General features: G+C 40.3%; 1 protein-coding gene across 8 annotated transcripts in view; it reads right to left on the bottom strand.

Annotated features, from left to right (window-relative positions):
- Nucleotides 1–737: 737 nt before the first annotated feature.
- Nucleotides 738–15,463, bottom strand: part of GRIK1 (glutamate ionotropic receptor kainate type subunit 1) — a 467,817-nt gene continuing 453,091 nt past the window's right edge. For 5 of the 8 annotated variants that reach the window (XM_061419459.1, XM_061419550.1, XM_061420144.1 and 2 more), the window contains 2 exons: nucleotides 1,610–1,696; nucleotides 738–1,200 (listed from right to left, as the gene is read on the bottom strand). In XM_061419459.1, coding sequence (XP_061275443.1) covers nucleotides 1,045–1,200; nucleotides 1,610–1,696 — 243 coding nt within the window. In that variant the 3' untranslated portion in view covers nucleotides 738–1,044. The remainder of the gene's footprint in view (nucleotides 1,201–1,609; nucleotides 1,697–15,463) is intronic. The other 3 variants (XM_061419725.1, XM_061419973.1, XM_061420223.1) reach the window with 1 other exon arrangement.

Here is a 15,463-nt window from a genome sequence, read left to right as displayed (position 1 = left end):
TGTGAAAGGTGTTATAAACCTACTACAGTACAGTACTATATAGCTGATTGTGTTAGTTGGGTTCCTAGGCTTCCTTTGCTGACCTTATGAACAAAATTGGACTAACAAATAGACTCTCGGAAGGGAACATATTCGTGTGTAGAGGACTTACTGTGCCTTCCTCAAGGAAGACCTCCTTGTCCCATCCCAGGTTAAATACTCCGCCCTGTGTGTTTCGGCAGCTTCTGACCTCCATTGAGGAAGTGCAATCCAGCTTTGGGTAACAGAATGCTGTTCTTTCTCATTTTACTATGAACTGTGTGAGGGCAGGGACCAAAAATAAAAGCGTCCACCACATTCAAGGCACCCTTCTAGGTTCTGGGGATACCACGGTGAGGAAAACAGATACGGTCCACCGTGGTATCCCCAGAACCTAGAAGGGTGCCTTGAATGTGGTGGATGCTTTTATTTTTATTTGCATCCTTTTATGTTATAGTCACTGATCCAAATACCATTCAAACTACTTATAAACTTAGATTTTAAAACACAAAGGTGAATGGTTTCACTCTACTAGAAAAACAAGGTACTTGGTACAAACTAAAAAGATTTTTTTTTTAAAACACAGCCAGAAATGGCTTTGTCAGGCTGAACAGATAAGAAAATTCATCAAAATAGCAAACTTGACAGCTGATAACACTTGGAAACCAAACACTGCGAATCAGAGCAAGTGATGGGAAACAAACCAACACTCAAACTCATTCTGGAAAAAAACCCTGTTGTTTTATTATTACTTAGAAAGCACACACAGCAATTTATTGGGATGAAAGAGAAAAGGTAAAATAAGTGAGCATACAAATCCATTTCAGAAGAATCCGTGCCACTTCCCACGTAATCTCAGTCTATCTGAGCTTTTTAAACTGCTGTATTTCTTGTATCTGTAGCCATAATCTGAGTTATGCATATAGATGTATGTAAAACATTGCACCATTGTTAGAAATCCTTTCTCCAAAACCTGCAGTAAGCATGTTTTTCTTCCTGAAAGCTTACTCCAGGTGTGTTCTCAGCTCACGCCATGGTCTCTTTTCTCTGAGTTCGTCTTTGATGACAAGTAAGGATACTTGTGAAGGATGATTTCCCCTTAGTTCTTGACTTTTTCTTTAACTTTTTCTGATTTTTGAGTGAGATTCCCAGTTCTTCCATGATGGCATTGAAAGAGAGACACTAGAGGACATGAAATAATGGAGCATCAGTTTGATCCACTTGTCTCCAGCCTTCATTGATCTGTTTCCTGTCTAGGCTTTTAGGATTATGAGATATTGGTTGATGGTTAACTCTGCTACAGGGTGAATCCCCAGCCAGTTCCCACACCTCCTCCTCCACCCACTGGCCACCCACCTTTTCTACTGGGGGAAACAGATTTGGCAAGTCAGCTGGGCAAATTTTGGGATTTCATTCACAAATGAAGTAGCAGAAAACTACCCAGGTAGGCTCTCAAAATAGAAAACTTACCTTTGCGGAGACACCAAAATAGAGTTAAATTAAGTCATTTCCCCCAGTGAGATGATCCAAACATTGATAGGATTATCAAGGCATACGGACACTTCAGTAATGCTATAGAAAATGAACAAACCTTCTCTACACCAAGGCTTTGTTTTTTTCTCCCATGAAACCTTACTTTGTTCCTAAAATAAAATCTAATTCTTGATGACTTTCCTTTCTGATAAAAAAAAAAAGAAAAAAAAAACAATTTAAAATTTTATATTTTCTCCAAAAAAAAAATAAATAAATAAATAAACAAAACAAACAGAGATCTGGCAGCAGCAATGATGCAGCTGTGGTTGAAATGAAAATAATATGGTACTGAACTGCACAGCAAAGATGATGGCATAATATGAAAAGAAAATGGAATTATGAGTATAAAAAGTTATGCATATGCAGATGGCATATATGTGCATAGATGTATCTATTACAATTATGCTATATCTGTTCACATGCACAATATATAAATAGCATAATAAGACATAATTTGCCATCATTTCTTCCCGCCAAGAGAAGATCTTTGAGTGACAAATTTCTGCTTGTATAGGGATTTCTACAAAGTAGTGTTGTTTTTGAAGAGATTGCTCCTAAAACGCTCTCTAAAAACCCAAAGCCTTTGGTAAAGTTTATGGAAGTGCAGGCACTATTCCTTGACCATTAACTCACAAAATGGACAGAGTTGAAAGCCAAATGATCATATACCACCAGCTGATTTCTAGAGGATGTGCGTGCCTGACAGGAAGAAAGTGGTGTCTTATGTGTGCAGAGTACAGAATGTCTTCTGTGGTCCTTCTGTATCAAAGAGCAACATGTTTTTCTGAAAATTGATACCCTACTTTGTTCCATAAAAAAGCTAGTGCATTTGAAACAAGCAGCATTTTTAATTCTTCTACTTGATTTGAGAATCAGACTTAACAAATTTAGATCCTAGGTGTAAATTATTGGCTTACCAGGCTCACACCTCTAAAAAACTAGCTGTTTGCATATCCGTTCTTATTTCTTTTATACCTAAGTGTTTATAGGATTTGAATTTCATTTCCACTTTTCTATGGTACTAAAAAAAAAATGAAAATTCAGGTCATGCATGTTAATTTTCTTTCAAATGGTAAGTTGTGGCTTTAGTGAATTGAGAGGGTGTCACACCTCATAAAGAAAGTTCAGAAATGTTTTCCATGAATTATACTTCAAAAAATGCAATGGCAAGTGTGTCACAAATGAGATATAATTTTTGTACCCTTATGTGATGTGGAATTTATGTGTTGCTACTAAGATGGAATGAATATTTTATAGTGTCGCTGTGTTAGACAGTGTTGTATTGGGGTTTTGCAAGCTTTGTTCAGAAATTTGTTTGAATGGAAGAAAGTGTTTTTGCATAGGACTTTTCTGGTTTCAGAAAGTTCACTAAGATGGAAGGGGGAGCAAGAGAGAGAAGGAAGGTGTGCCAAGGAGTTTACATACTCTGTGACACATAAACCGCACAACAGCTTTAGAAAGGAGTTGTTATGCCCATTGTATAGGTGGGGAAACTTACTATTAGAAGTATTGGATAACTTGCCCAAGAAATATGATTCATAAGTTAAAGAGCTTGTATTTGAACTCAGCTCATTTGACTCCTCAAACTTAACAGCTTTCACTTGAAATCTCCCACACCATGATGCTTAATTCTTTTAATTAAATCATTATAAAGAGCTCTCTGTGGATTCTTTCCTCATGAAATATGTTAAGAACTATAATCTTTTGTTTCATTTGCATTCTCTAATGCTTGATATTTTTCTCTACTTTTTTTTTTTTTTTTGCCACGTCGTGTGGCATGTTATATCTTAATTCCCGAACCAGGCATTGAACCTGTGCCCCTTGCAGTGGAAGCCTATGCCTTAACCACTGGGCAACCAGGGAAGTCCCTCAGATGTTTGATTTTAGACAAATCACTTTGTTTTGCACAGAAAACCACCAAATTGGGCTTCTGTTAATAGACATGGCTCATGTAGGAGATACAACCAGAAAGGGACTCTTAAGTCTTTCCTATTTTGGGTAAAGGGGCAATCACAAATCTTATCTTGATAATACGAATCAATCAAATTTTTCTTTAAAAACAAAACCAATTCCCCCTCCAATTTTTTTATTGCCTGAAAATACAGCAAACATCTTCTTTGTTTTTTGATTAACCCTGGGTATTTATTTCTTGCTGCCTGTGTGAGAAGGCATATAAATATCATTTTATCAGTGGTCTACTTTCTCTGCCTTTGGTCATAAACTATGATTTCTTTTTGATTCTTATTCTGTCTCCAACTGTCAAAAGGAAAATGGCAAGATATTGGGGCTGACCTTTCTGCTTCCAAGTTTTTGCTATAGTCACAAAACAAGATGACCTTTAAGGTCCCTCCCAGCCATGAACTTGAATAAAAACCACACATTCTCATATCCACAGGAAATGAAAGTGTGAAGGTCATCTTTCAGCTCAGAGTAGCTTGGGAGAGGCTTGTCTTCCTGAGTCAATTTGCCTATTGTAATCTAAGAACTGAAAATACATGTAACATAAAGACTGAGCTTCTGAAGTAGGATCCAAATTATGGTAGCTTTCCAAAGCATTTACTTCCAGACTTGATTTTATGAGCTCCTTTATGTTCATACAATCACACACACACACACACACACACACACACACACACAACAGGTAAGGCGTGAAGGTGTAAATTTCTAAGCTCTTTTGCTAGATACTATCAAGCATAAAAATGCCCACTAGCTGCCTTGCTCTAGAGGCAGGAAACTAGATGTAGGATGCTGTAGCAGCATCCTTCAGTGCTTTGCAGACTGGAAACCCCCCTGGTTAGCTTGGATCCTGGGCTGTCCCGTTTTTCTCTGGTAGATGGAATTCATGTTTTTAATGGATCTACATAGATGACCATGAATTATAATTGTGAGTTGGCCCCTGGCGTCAGAATGCTGGAATTGAAGTTTAAGCTTACTGGACAGGTGATTATTTTCTTTGACTCAGTTTTTGTATCTATAAACTTAAAATAGTAGTAGAATCCTCTCTTTTTTTTTTTTTTCTGAAAATGTGATGAATTTATTCCTTAGCTTTTAGCAAATAAGAAAAATACTCCCCTGAGGAATCCTTTTCATACAGCTAATATGAGAATCGTTAACCTGACATACGTTAAACACTTAGGCACAGTACCTGGCCCATAGTAATTACTCTGCCTTTAAAATAAAATGTTATACATCACTGAAAGTATTTTAAGTCTATGGCGCTTACTGATCTATGTATCTGTCTATCTACAAATGTATGTAGAGTCCCTTGCACAACAAGGTGATCAAACCAGTCAGTCCTAAAGGAAATCAACCCTGAATATTCATTGGAAGGACTGAGGCTGAAGCTGAAGCTCCAGTACACCTGATGCCAAGAGCCAAATGATTGGAAAAGACTCTGACGCTGAGTAAGACTGAAAGCAGGAGGAGAAAGGGATGACAGAGGGTGGGATGGTTGGATGGCATCACCAGTTCAATGGACATGAACTTGGGCAAACTCTGAGAGATGATGAGGAACAGGGAAGCCTGGTGTGCTGCAGTCCATGGCGTCGTAAAGGACACTACTGAGCCACTGAACAATAACAACAATCTATCATCTATCTATCATCTATTTTTTTTGTGTGTGTGTGAAGCAGAGAAACAGTAAAAAGTTGATATTTCTTTAATTTTAGCCTTTGTATGTCCTTCTTTGCACTAATTCCTTTGAATATTTTATAAACAGTGTTTTAGTTTAAGTAGGTTCTGTGCATGTTTAACGGAGAAGGCAATGGCACCCCACTCCAGTACTCTTGTCTGGAAAATCCCGGGGACAGAGGAGCCTGGTGGGCCGCAGTCCATGGGGTCGCTAAGAGTTGGACAAGACTCTGTGACTTCACTTTCACTTTTCACTTTCCTGCATTGGAGAAGGAATTGGCAACCCACTCCAGTGTTCTTGCCTGGAGAATCCCAGGGACGGGGGAGCCTGGTGGGCTGCCGTCTATGGGGTCCAAAAGAGTTGGACACGACTGAAGCGACTTAGCAGCAGCAGCAGCAGTGCATGTTTAAAGCATAGAATTTTCAACACCTATTATTACTTGTTTTACCCAGCCCATAACATGCTTTGGTATTTATGTAGTAACAGGTTTTTATGACAGCTTGTATCTTGTTCACAATAGGTGCTCATCTATAAGAAGGAAATGGAAACTAACTTCACTTCTCGTCATTTAAACGTGTAATCATCTTTGTGCTTATGGGCCCCCATTTACAATGAATCACTATGATGGTATGTTTGATGGGAAAATTCACTGATAAATGAATTTGTATAGTAATAAATGATAGTACTGCTATCATGCTGTTCCTGACTCTATCCAAAGATAAAGTGGTGTGTGTGTGTGTGTGTGTGTGTGTGTGTGATTTCTCTTGTAGAAGAAAGGGAACTGAGAAATAGAAGTTAGTCTATTAGAGACTGCAGCTGAAACTTCAACTAGCACTATACCAAGGGAACATTTCATGCAAAGATGGGCTCGATAAAGGACAGAAATGGTATGGACCTAACAGAAGCAGAAGATATTAAGAAAAGGTGGCAAGAATATACAGAACAACTGTACAAAAAAGAGCTTCATGACCCAGATAATCATGATGGTGTGATCACTCACCTAGACAGACGCCAAACATCCTGGAATATGAAGTCAAGTGGGCTTTAGAAAGCATCACTACGAACAAAGCTAGTGGAGGTGATGATGATGGAATTCCAGTTGAGCTATTTCGAATCCTGAAAGATGATGCTGTGAAAGTGCTGCACTCAATATGCCAGCAAATTTGGAAAACTCAGCAGTGGCCACAGGACTGGAAAAGGTCAGTTTTCATTCTAATCCCAAAGAAAGGCAATGCCAGAGAATGCTCAAACTACCGCACAGTTGAACTCATCTCACACGCTAGTAATGCTCAAAATTCTCTAAGCCAGGCTTCAGCTGGTTTTAGAAAAGGTACAGGAACCAGAGATCAAATTGCCAACATTTGCTGGATCATCAAAAAAGCAAGAGAGTTCCAGAAAAAACATCTATTTTTGCTTTATTGACTATGCCAAAGCCTTTGACTGTGTGGATCACAATAAACTGGAAAATTCTGAAACAGATGGAAATACCAGACCCCCTGACCTGCTTCTTGAGAAACCTATATGCAGGTCAGGAAGCAATAGTTAGAACTGGACATGAAACAACAGACTGGTTCCAAATAGGAAAAGGAGTATGTCAAGACTGTATATTGTCACCCTGCTTATTTAACTTATATGCAGAGTACATCATGAGAAACGCTGGGCTGGAAGAAGCACAAGCTGGAATCAAGATTGCCGGGAGAAATATCAATAACTTCAGATATGCAGATGACACCACCCTTATGGCAGAAAGTGAAGAAGAACTAAAGAGCCTCTTGATGAAAGTGAAAGAGGAGAGTGAAAAAGTTGGCTTACAGCTCAACATTCAGAAAACTAAGATCATGGCATCTGGTCCCATCACTTCATGGGAAATAGATGGGGAAACAGTGGAAACAGTGGCTGACTTTATTTTTTTGGGCTCCAAAATCACTGCAGATGGTGACTGCAGCCATGAAATTAAAAGACGCTTACTCCTTGGAAGGAAAGTTATGACCAACCTAGATAGCATATTCAAAAGTGGAGATATTACCTTGCCAACAAAGGTCCGTCTAGTCAAGGCTATGGTTTTTCCAGTGGTCACGTATGGATGCGAGAGTTGGACTGTGAAGAAAGCTGAGCACTGAAGAATCGATGCTTTTGAACTGTGGTGTTGGAGAAGACTCTTGAGAGTCCCTTGGACTACAAGGAGATCCAACCAGTCCATCCTAAAGGAGATCAGTCCTGGGTGTTCATTGGAAGGAATGATGCTGAAGCTGAAACTCCAATACTTGGCCACCTCATGCGAAGAGTTGACTCATTGGAAAAGACTCTGATGCTGGGAGGGATTGGGGGCAGGAGGAGAAGGGGCTGACAGAGGATGAGATGGCTGGATGGCATCATCGACTCGATGGACATAAGTTTGAGTGAACTCCGGGAGTTGCTGATGGACAGGGAGGCCTGGTGTGCTGCGATTCATGGGGTAGCAAAGAGTTGGACAGGACTGAACCGAACTGATCTATAGCTTTCGTAGCTTTAAAAGAATAGGGACCCATGTACAGAAGAACGTACTTGCAAGGCAGGAATAGAGATGCAGAGAACAGACTTGTGGACCAAGGGGGTGATGGGGATGGTGGGACGAATTGGGAGAGTAGAATTGGCATACATACACTGCTGTGGGTGAAGCAGATACTGGTGGGAGACTGCTGTATAGCACAGGGAGTTCAATTCAGTGCTCTGTGATGACCTAGAGGGGTGGAGTGGGGCAGGGTAGGATAGGAGGGAGGCTCAAGAGGGAGAGGATATATGTATACATATAGTCGATTTACATTGTTGCACCGCAGAAATCAATAAGACATTGTAAAGCAACTACATCCCAAGTCTTTTAAAAAGGAGATACTGCTTTATTCTGCAGAAAGTCTTTCCTCTTGTACACTTCTTTGGTGTGTATGGTGTGTTCCCATCAACTCCCTTTCCTTCCCTTCTCCTGCCTTGTTTTACCTCCTTTTCTGGCTTGTTTCTCTTTATAATTGCTGACTACATGGCACCTTCTTTGGATTAACCGTGATAATTGATTTCTTGGTACAGCTTCCCTGATAGCTCAGTTGGTGAAGAATCTGCTTGCAGTGCAGGGGACCGTGGTTTGACTCCTGCATCTGGAAGATCTGCTGGAGGAAGGGAAGGCTACTCACTTCAGTATTCTGGCCTGGAGAATTCCATGGACAGTCCATGAGGTTGCAAAGAGTCATAGATGACTGAATGACTTTCACTTCACTTGTGAATCTGAACATAAATTATTCTCTCCTGACACCTTTGTTCTATTATTGCAACTATTTCCTGGAAGGATTGGGAGGAGCTAATTAAGTTCTCCTTTTGTAACTAAAATAAAATGCCTTGGGGAGGGGGGTGGGACCTAAAGTGCAGAATGTTTTTTATACCATAGGAAAAGTTATGTGCCTGGATTTGATTTTCGTTTACAATATTGAAAGAACCCAGCCTAAGCCATCTGGGACAGGCTTTCATATTGGTTGCAAACTTGGCATCAGGATGTGAATATCAGGTTGATTTCTCATTGTATATTCCATTTTTATGCATTCAGTGCTTTCATTCTTTAGTACTGTTTAGGAGAACTACTTTGAATACATAACTTCAAGGGTTTTTCTGACACATTATTTTTTAGAAGGTCGGGCCTACCGAAGAATGTAATACAGGTTTTACATTTTGTATAGTTTTCTTCCTTTAATTTATTAGACTCCTTATTCAAAGACACTTGAAGTGATCCGTAACAGTGTGTAATAAATTTTCACCTTATGCTTAGAAGAAGAGAATGATATTGGTAATATTAAAGTCATTTTACTGCTACAAAAATCTTTTATTTTATATATAGGCTTTAACTTAAAGGCAAGCTGTGATTTCAAGTCTTGTTGTAAAACCATTCTTAGAAAAATACAGAATATCAGGAGATATAGTAGGGAATACTTTGCTGAGAAATAATGTGATTATTACTACTATTGTTATTATTTTCTCAGTCAGCAGAGGCAGTGTCTCAGTAATTTTTTTTTAACAAGAAGGACTAAGCATTCACATCCTTTGAAGTTATTAAACTCTCAGGCCTTGTGTGGATGTAAACCTATGTTCAATACGTTCTGGGCCTAGAATCCAGAAGTTGTTCAAGGAACATGACAGAAGACTCCTGCTCATGTGCTTGCTGTCTTAAGGTTTTGGAAGTCTGGTTGCCTATCTGCACAAGTGTTTTACTTCTCAGGATAATTGATGATCTGAGAACAGAGATCGGGCTTCAATTATTCCACACGAATTACAGGAAGGAGAGTCTTAGAGGAAAAATGCATGCGCTATCTTTGTGTGCAGTTCCCATATCCTAGAAGTCAAAATTTGAGCATCATTTACTCTAGTTTTATCAGTTTTCTGAGTTTGTTCAGAAACCCTGGGTCATCTTTTTTGTGACCATCCTTGGAGTTAAAAAAAAAACAAAACAGATCTGTGAGGTTGAGAGTCACCATGGTAGCTTCCATAATAGTGGTTGTGATGAATTGTGCCCTGGAGCTCACGAGGAAGTTGATTCTCCTCTGAGTTTGTACAGAAACTCTCAAGTGGAGGACATTTCAACACTGAATGAAAATGTCAAAGTGTGGTCCCCTCCCTTCTCCTCACCTGTGACTCAGCAGCTACTGCTTTCACAGACCGCTTCACTGCATTTTTTATGCTTTAAACTGGCTCTTCACAGGCCCCTAGCGGCCTATCTTCTCTTGCTTTGGCTGTAGCACATAGATACCGATAGCTAATGTTTCCTAGCTCCTTTTAATGCCATGTTTCACCATCTCTATGTCCTTTTACCCTCTTTCTTCTGTATTTCATTTTTGTCCCCAGACCTGAGGCTTCTTGCTGACATTTTCGCTCTCTCAGATTCTAGATTTAAGCTTCTAATTTCTTGCATGAAGGCATGCTCCGGAACTTCTTGTTTCTTATCCGAGGCCTTTAAACTAAAATATATACATCCATGGGGGACACAGGGTTACTTGGCACCAAACACACACGGATCATCTTTCTTGGGTTCACTTTTATTTAAGGATTTTATTTAGAATTTTTTTTCCTTCCATTAAATTAAATGTAAGTATAGTGTGTGATGTCATTTCTTCTCTCTCTCTTTTTACTTGGTGTGACTGTCCACAATCCCCAAGCTCTTAGGGCAGCTGTTCTCAGCCATTTTTGCACCAGAGACTGGTTTCATGGAAGACAATCTTTTCCAAGAAAAATTGGGCGAGGACTGATTCTAGGGCACACAACCTAGAGCCCTCACAAGCGTAGTTCACAGTAGGGTTCATGCTAATCTAATACCACTGCTGATCTGACAGGAGGTGAAGCTCAGGCGGCAATGCAAAAGGTAGGGAGTGGCTGTAAATACGGACGGGCTCCGCTTGTGGCTCAGCCTGCAATACAGGAGACAGACGAAGTTTCGCTTGCTTGCCCCCAACTCACATCCTGCTGTGTGGCCCAGGGACTGGGGACCCCTGTCTCAGGATATAGGGAAGTTTATTTCCCTCTAACATTAGTGATGATTTCATAGAAAGTTTTGAAATACGAAGTTAGCACCGAGGCAGAACATTTTGATACTAATCTATGTGCTTTTTCCAGTTCTTCTATATCTCAGCCTCTTTTTTTTTCTACTTCTAAAGCGAGAGCTTTCATATGCATTGCCCTCAGGGTAGGGTTGACACAGGGGAAAAACTAGTCAAAGTTGCAGCTTTGAGTTCTTAAATGAACTTGTATGGATCTATAGAGGTCTTTGCTGTCTTTGAAGCTATTAATTACAATAGTCAGGTGTTTGAAAGGAGAAAAAAGAAGGTACTTGGAGTTGTAAATGTTCAGAGCCTTCTGGATCCAGTATATATGACTGGGCCAAGTGGGGAAGATTGGAGTGTTCGGTATCTGCTTTCAAGGAGAAACATCCAACCAGGTATGGGAAAGCCTAAACCCCAAGGGATACCTGAGAAGGGTCCCTCACTTGTCAGCGCTGGGATAAAACTCCCAAGGAGTAGGAGAAGGCAAACAGCCTGATAGGTGGTGGGGGACTCAGAATACGGGGAAATTGTGCCCACTCTCTGGCCCAGACTCTCAGATGAAGCCGTCACTTGAGTGGAGACATGTCCCTGGGCTACCAGGGGGCCAGCTGGAGACTGTCTTTGGGTCTCCCATGGCCTCTGACCGTTCTCAAGAGCAGCTGCCCCAGAAAAAGCACAGAAGTGGCAGATGGGCGTGACCCACCAGGCCCATTGTCCAAAGAACAGAGTTGTTTCTGTAGTGAGGGCAGGCTGCAGCGGGGCTCATGTGGCCAGCCAGAGGAGAGCAGCTCTCTGCCTAGAAGTGGCAAAAATATGTTTCCCTGCCAACCCAAAGCGTCCGACAGTGCCTTTTCCTCTCTGGCATCATTGTCAAAGGTCAGTGTGACTTTCATCTCTGACCCTCTAGCTAATCTTTGGCTTCCTTACATCTCTTTGGGCTTCCCTTGTAGCTCAGTCAGTAAAGAATCTGCCTGCAGTGCAGGAGACTTGGGTTCGATCCCTGGGTTGGGACATCCCTGGGGAAGGCAATGGCAACCCACTCCAGTATCCTTGCCTGGAAAATCTCATGGACAGAGGAGCCTGGTGGGCTGCAGTCCATGGAGTCGCAAAGAGTCTGGCATGACTGATAAACTAACACTTAACATTTAATATCTCTTGAGCCTGCACCAGCCCCTCTGATAAGCTAGGAGGCTGCCTACTTCCTCTGCATATTGGCCCCATACAAATGTGCCCAGGCTCTGCCTGGCAGCCTGAGTTAATACCATGTGTCCCCTCACTTCACAGAGAAGAGGGCTTGGTCTTTCTAGCAACTCAGAGGCTGTGTTAGGAGGATGAGATGGTTGAATGGTATCACTGACTCAATGGACATGAGTCTGAGCTCTGGGAGCCTGGTGTGCTGCAGTCCCTGGGGTTGCAAAGAGTCAGACACGACAGAGTGACTGAACTGACGTGTATACATATGTGCGTGTGTATCTACAGGCTCCCCAGGTGGTGCAGACCATAAAGAACCCAATGTAGGAACTAGAGGAGAGGTGGGTTCCATCTCTGAGTTGGGAAGATCCCCTGGAGTAGGAAATGGCAACTCACTCCAGTATTCTTGACTGGGAAATCCCATGGACAGTGGAAGTTGGCTGGTTACAGTCCATGGGGTTGCAAAGAGTTGACCACGACTGAACACACATGCATGCATGCATATATGTATACACACATATATGTATACACACACATATATGTTCTCCAAGCTTTTTTCTCCTCTGCTTCTACACTTTAATTTTCTTCCCACTTTTTGTGAGAATTTAAAAAATGCCATGGTTGGAAGAGAGTTTTAACTGCAACCCCCTCATTCCACAGATGACCAAGTTGAGAAGGAGGGAAGTATTATACAGTGCCTTGCCTAGAGACACAGCGATTCAGCAGAGGTCCAGGGACCTGAATTCTTGGCTCGTGGTTCCCAAGTCACCTTTCCGTTGGGCCACAGATGTCTTTCAGGGGTTGATTTACATGGTGGTGTCAACCTGTACACTGGAAAAGTTATTTCTAAATGGATGCTAATTGCTTCTTGGCCTCTCTGTTAATTAATGAATGTTTGGGTTTCCAGGCAAAGAAAAGCCTCTTTGCACAATTAACAGAAATAACCTGATTAGAGAGACTTCTCCAAATCGTGTGCTAAGTAAGTTAATCAGACCATAGAAGAAATAAAGTCAAGGACGCTTGGAAGCATCTGATAATGTGCCAAATTTCAGTGAGAAAACAAAATTACCAAATTGTGTTAGGTTATCTACGGACAGTAGTTTTTTCCAGCTCTTATGGTTGGTAAAGACTAAGTGATCAGGAAAACATTCTTATTTGAAGTTGAAAAATCTGAGTATTTGAAGTCTGACCACTCCAGTTGAAAAAAAGAAAGAAAATTCTGGCTAAGCTAAATTTAAAATTATAATCACTAGGGAGAACTACAGTGGCTTCATTACGTCACTCAGGTTTTACTCATTGTTTTTGTATCTGGACATACACATTGTGATGCAGAAATGCGTTGCAGTGCAGTATGGCCAATTAGCCACGTTTGGGCTGACAACGATGAAGCTTAGATTCTGCAGGGTGTGGAAACCACATAGCACATTTGTATTGTTGATTTTCTATCACAAGAATGCCCTTCTCTTTGCAAATAGAATTTCTTTGAAAACTTAAGGGAGAATCCCACTTTCCATGATACCAGTCTCTGTGGAGAAGATTTAGAAAGCAAAAATGGTTTTAATATGCCTGTGCATCTGGACATAAAATTCTATAACTGTGAGAAGCATAATGAGATGGTTCCTAAAGGCAAGTTAAAACTGCAGCGTCAAGCAGAAATTTTTCATTATCTATAAGAGTTAATTAATAATGCCATTTGGCACAGTTAGATGTGCAGAAAATAGTACAAGAAGTAAGAATGTTTTGTTTCCCATTTGCTTTTCAAGGCTGTTCAGGCTGCTTTTAAATTGCTTACTAGGAAATAGACCTTAGAGTGTAAGGGTCATGGGTTTGGAAACTAATTGGGATTCATTATTTTGCTGCTTTGCCACAGATGGCTCATATAGAACATAAGATAATGTGAGGCAAATGCACTGAGGTATTTGGAAATAATTTTCCTTGGATAGGTTTACAGTCATATAATCTAGCTGATTTTCCTAAAGGCACAGTCTCTATCCACCACGTATTCCTTGGGTAGTTCCAATTTTGCTGGAAAAACTTTAAGATAATTCAATTTATAATTTTAGTCTGAAACAAAACAAGCTTTATTTTTTTTGCCTTATTGCAAAAGACAAAAGCTTGTATTGAGGCTATACAAGCTTGTTAAGAAATAAATTAGACAACATCACATGCTCCACAGTTGCTTTACAATCTTCTCATACCCCCCTGCTCTCTTCCTAGCTTTAAACAATGTTTCTCAGGGTATCTTGACTGTGTTCAGTTGTTCAGTTGTGTCTGACTCTTTGGTGACCCATGGACTGTAGTCCGCCAAGCTCCTCTGTCCATGGGATGTTCCAGACAAGAATACTGGAGAAGGTTGCCATTTCCTGCTCCAGGGGAATCTTCTTGTCTTGTGTCTCCTGCATTGACAGGTGGATGCTTTACCACTAGTGCCACCTGAGAAGCCCTTCTCAGAGTATAATCCACAGATAATCTGCCAGTGTTAGTAAAAACTCACATTTCCTGTCTAATTTAAAGTCACACTGCTATATTCAAATAACTTTTAATAAAAACTCCTGCTTACCAACTACCTTTAAGTAAAACAATTGTATTTTGGATTGTTGGGGAAAAACTCTTTTAAGAAAAAATACTTTAAAAAATGATCCTTGTTTTGAAGACGATTTCAAAAAAAAGTCATGCACCTGGTCTAATTTTAGAAAAAAACTGCTGTATTTGAGCTATTTTTATGTAAACTAATGTGCACAGCTACTTTTAAGCATTCATGATCAGATTTAGTTAAAATTCCAATTCCTGGGCTATATTCACTGTAGAGGAATCTCTGGAGGTGCAAACTATATATTCTGTATCTTAAATAATTTCCCCAGGGGATTCTGATGTACACTGAAGTCTGAAAACCAGCGACATGAAAAATAGAGCTTAAAATTTTCTTGTATGTTCAAGTTCTCTCTCTCTCTCTCTCTTTTTTTTCTAAATTCACTTAAAATGCAATGACTTCTCCTGGAGTCATTGTGGGCTTAGTGGTTATTTACTCAATGGAAGAATTGGTTGTCTGAAAGCATATATGAAAGGAGAAAGAGGAGAAGGTAAGAAACCAGGGTCTGAAATGAAGGGAAGTTTCTCAAGGGAGGAACAAGTCACAAGACAGAGCAGGAAACTTACCTACCTGAGTATCTTGAGTAGGCCTACCACTTAGCTAAACAGGAGGATCATCATTTGAATATTATGGCATTTCTACCTCAAAGATGTGCACAGTTTCTTCTTCTCTCTAGAGAGGGTTTATTAAATATTTAATGCTAAATATATCTTGCTTGGAATTAACAATCCTACCTCTAGAATTGAGAAACGGCAACAACCTGAGTGCCTATTATAGACATAAGAGTATGCTTTAGGTCACTACTATATAGATTCTGTGATCTAACAGGTTTGGGAAGTGCTGGATACTTTTCCAACTTGTTGCAAATTCTCAATGCAGCCTAACATATTAAACATACTGAAATGTTATGTAGTAAAGGGACATTTTTCCTGGTGTTCAACTGGTTAC

The sequence above is a fragment of the Bos javanicus genome, chromosome 1 (genome assembly GCF_032452875.1).
Source record: "Bos javanicus breed banteng chromosome 1, ARS-OSU_banteng_1.0, whole genome shotgun sequence".
Lineage (NCBI taxonomy): Eukaryota > Metazoa > Chordata > Mammalia > Artiodactyla > Bovidae > Bos > Bos javanicus.
Note: the sequence above shows the minus strand (reverse complement) of the source record. Positions and strands in the feature narration are given on the sequence as shown.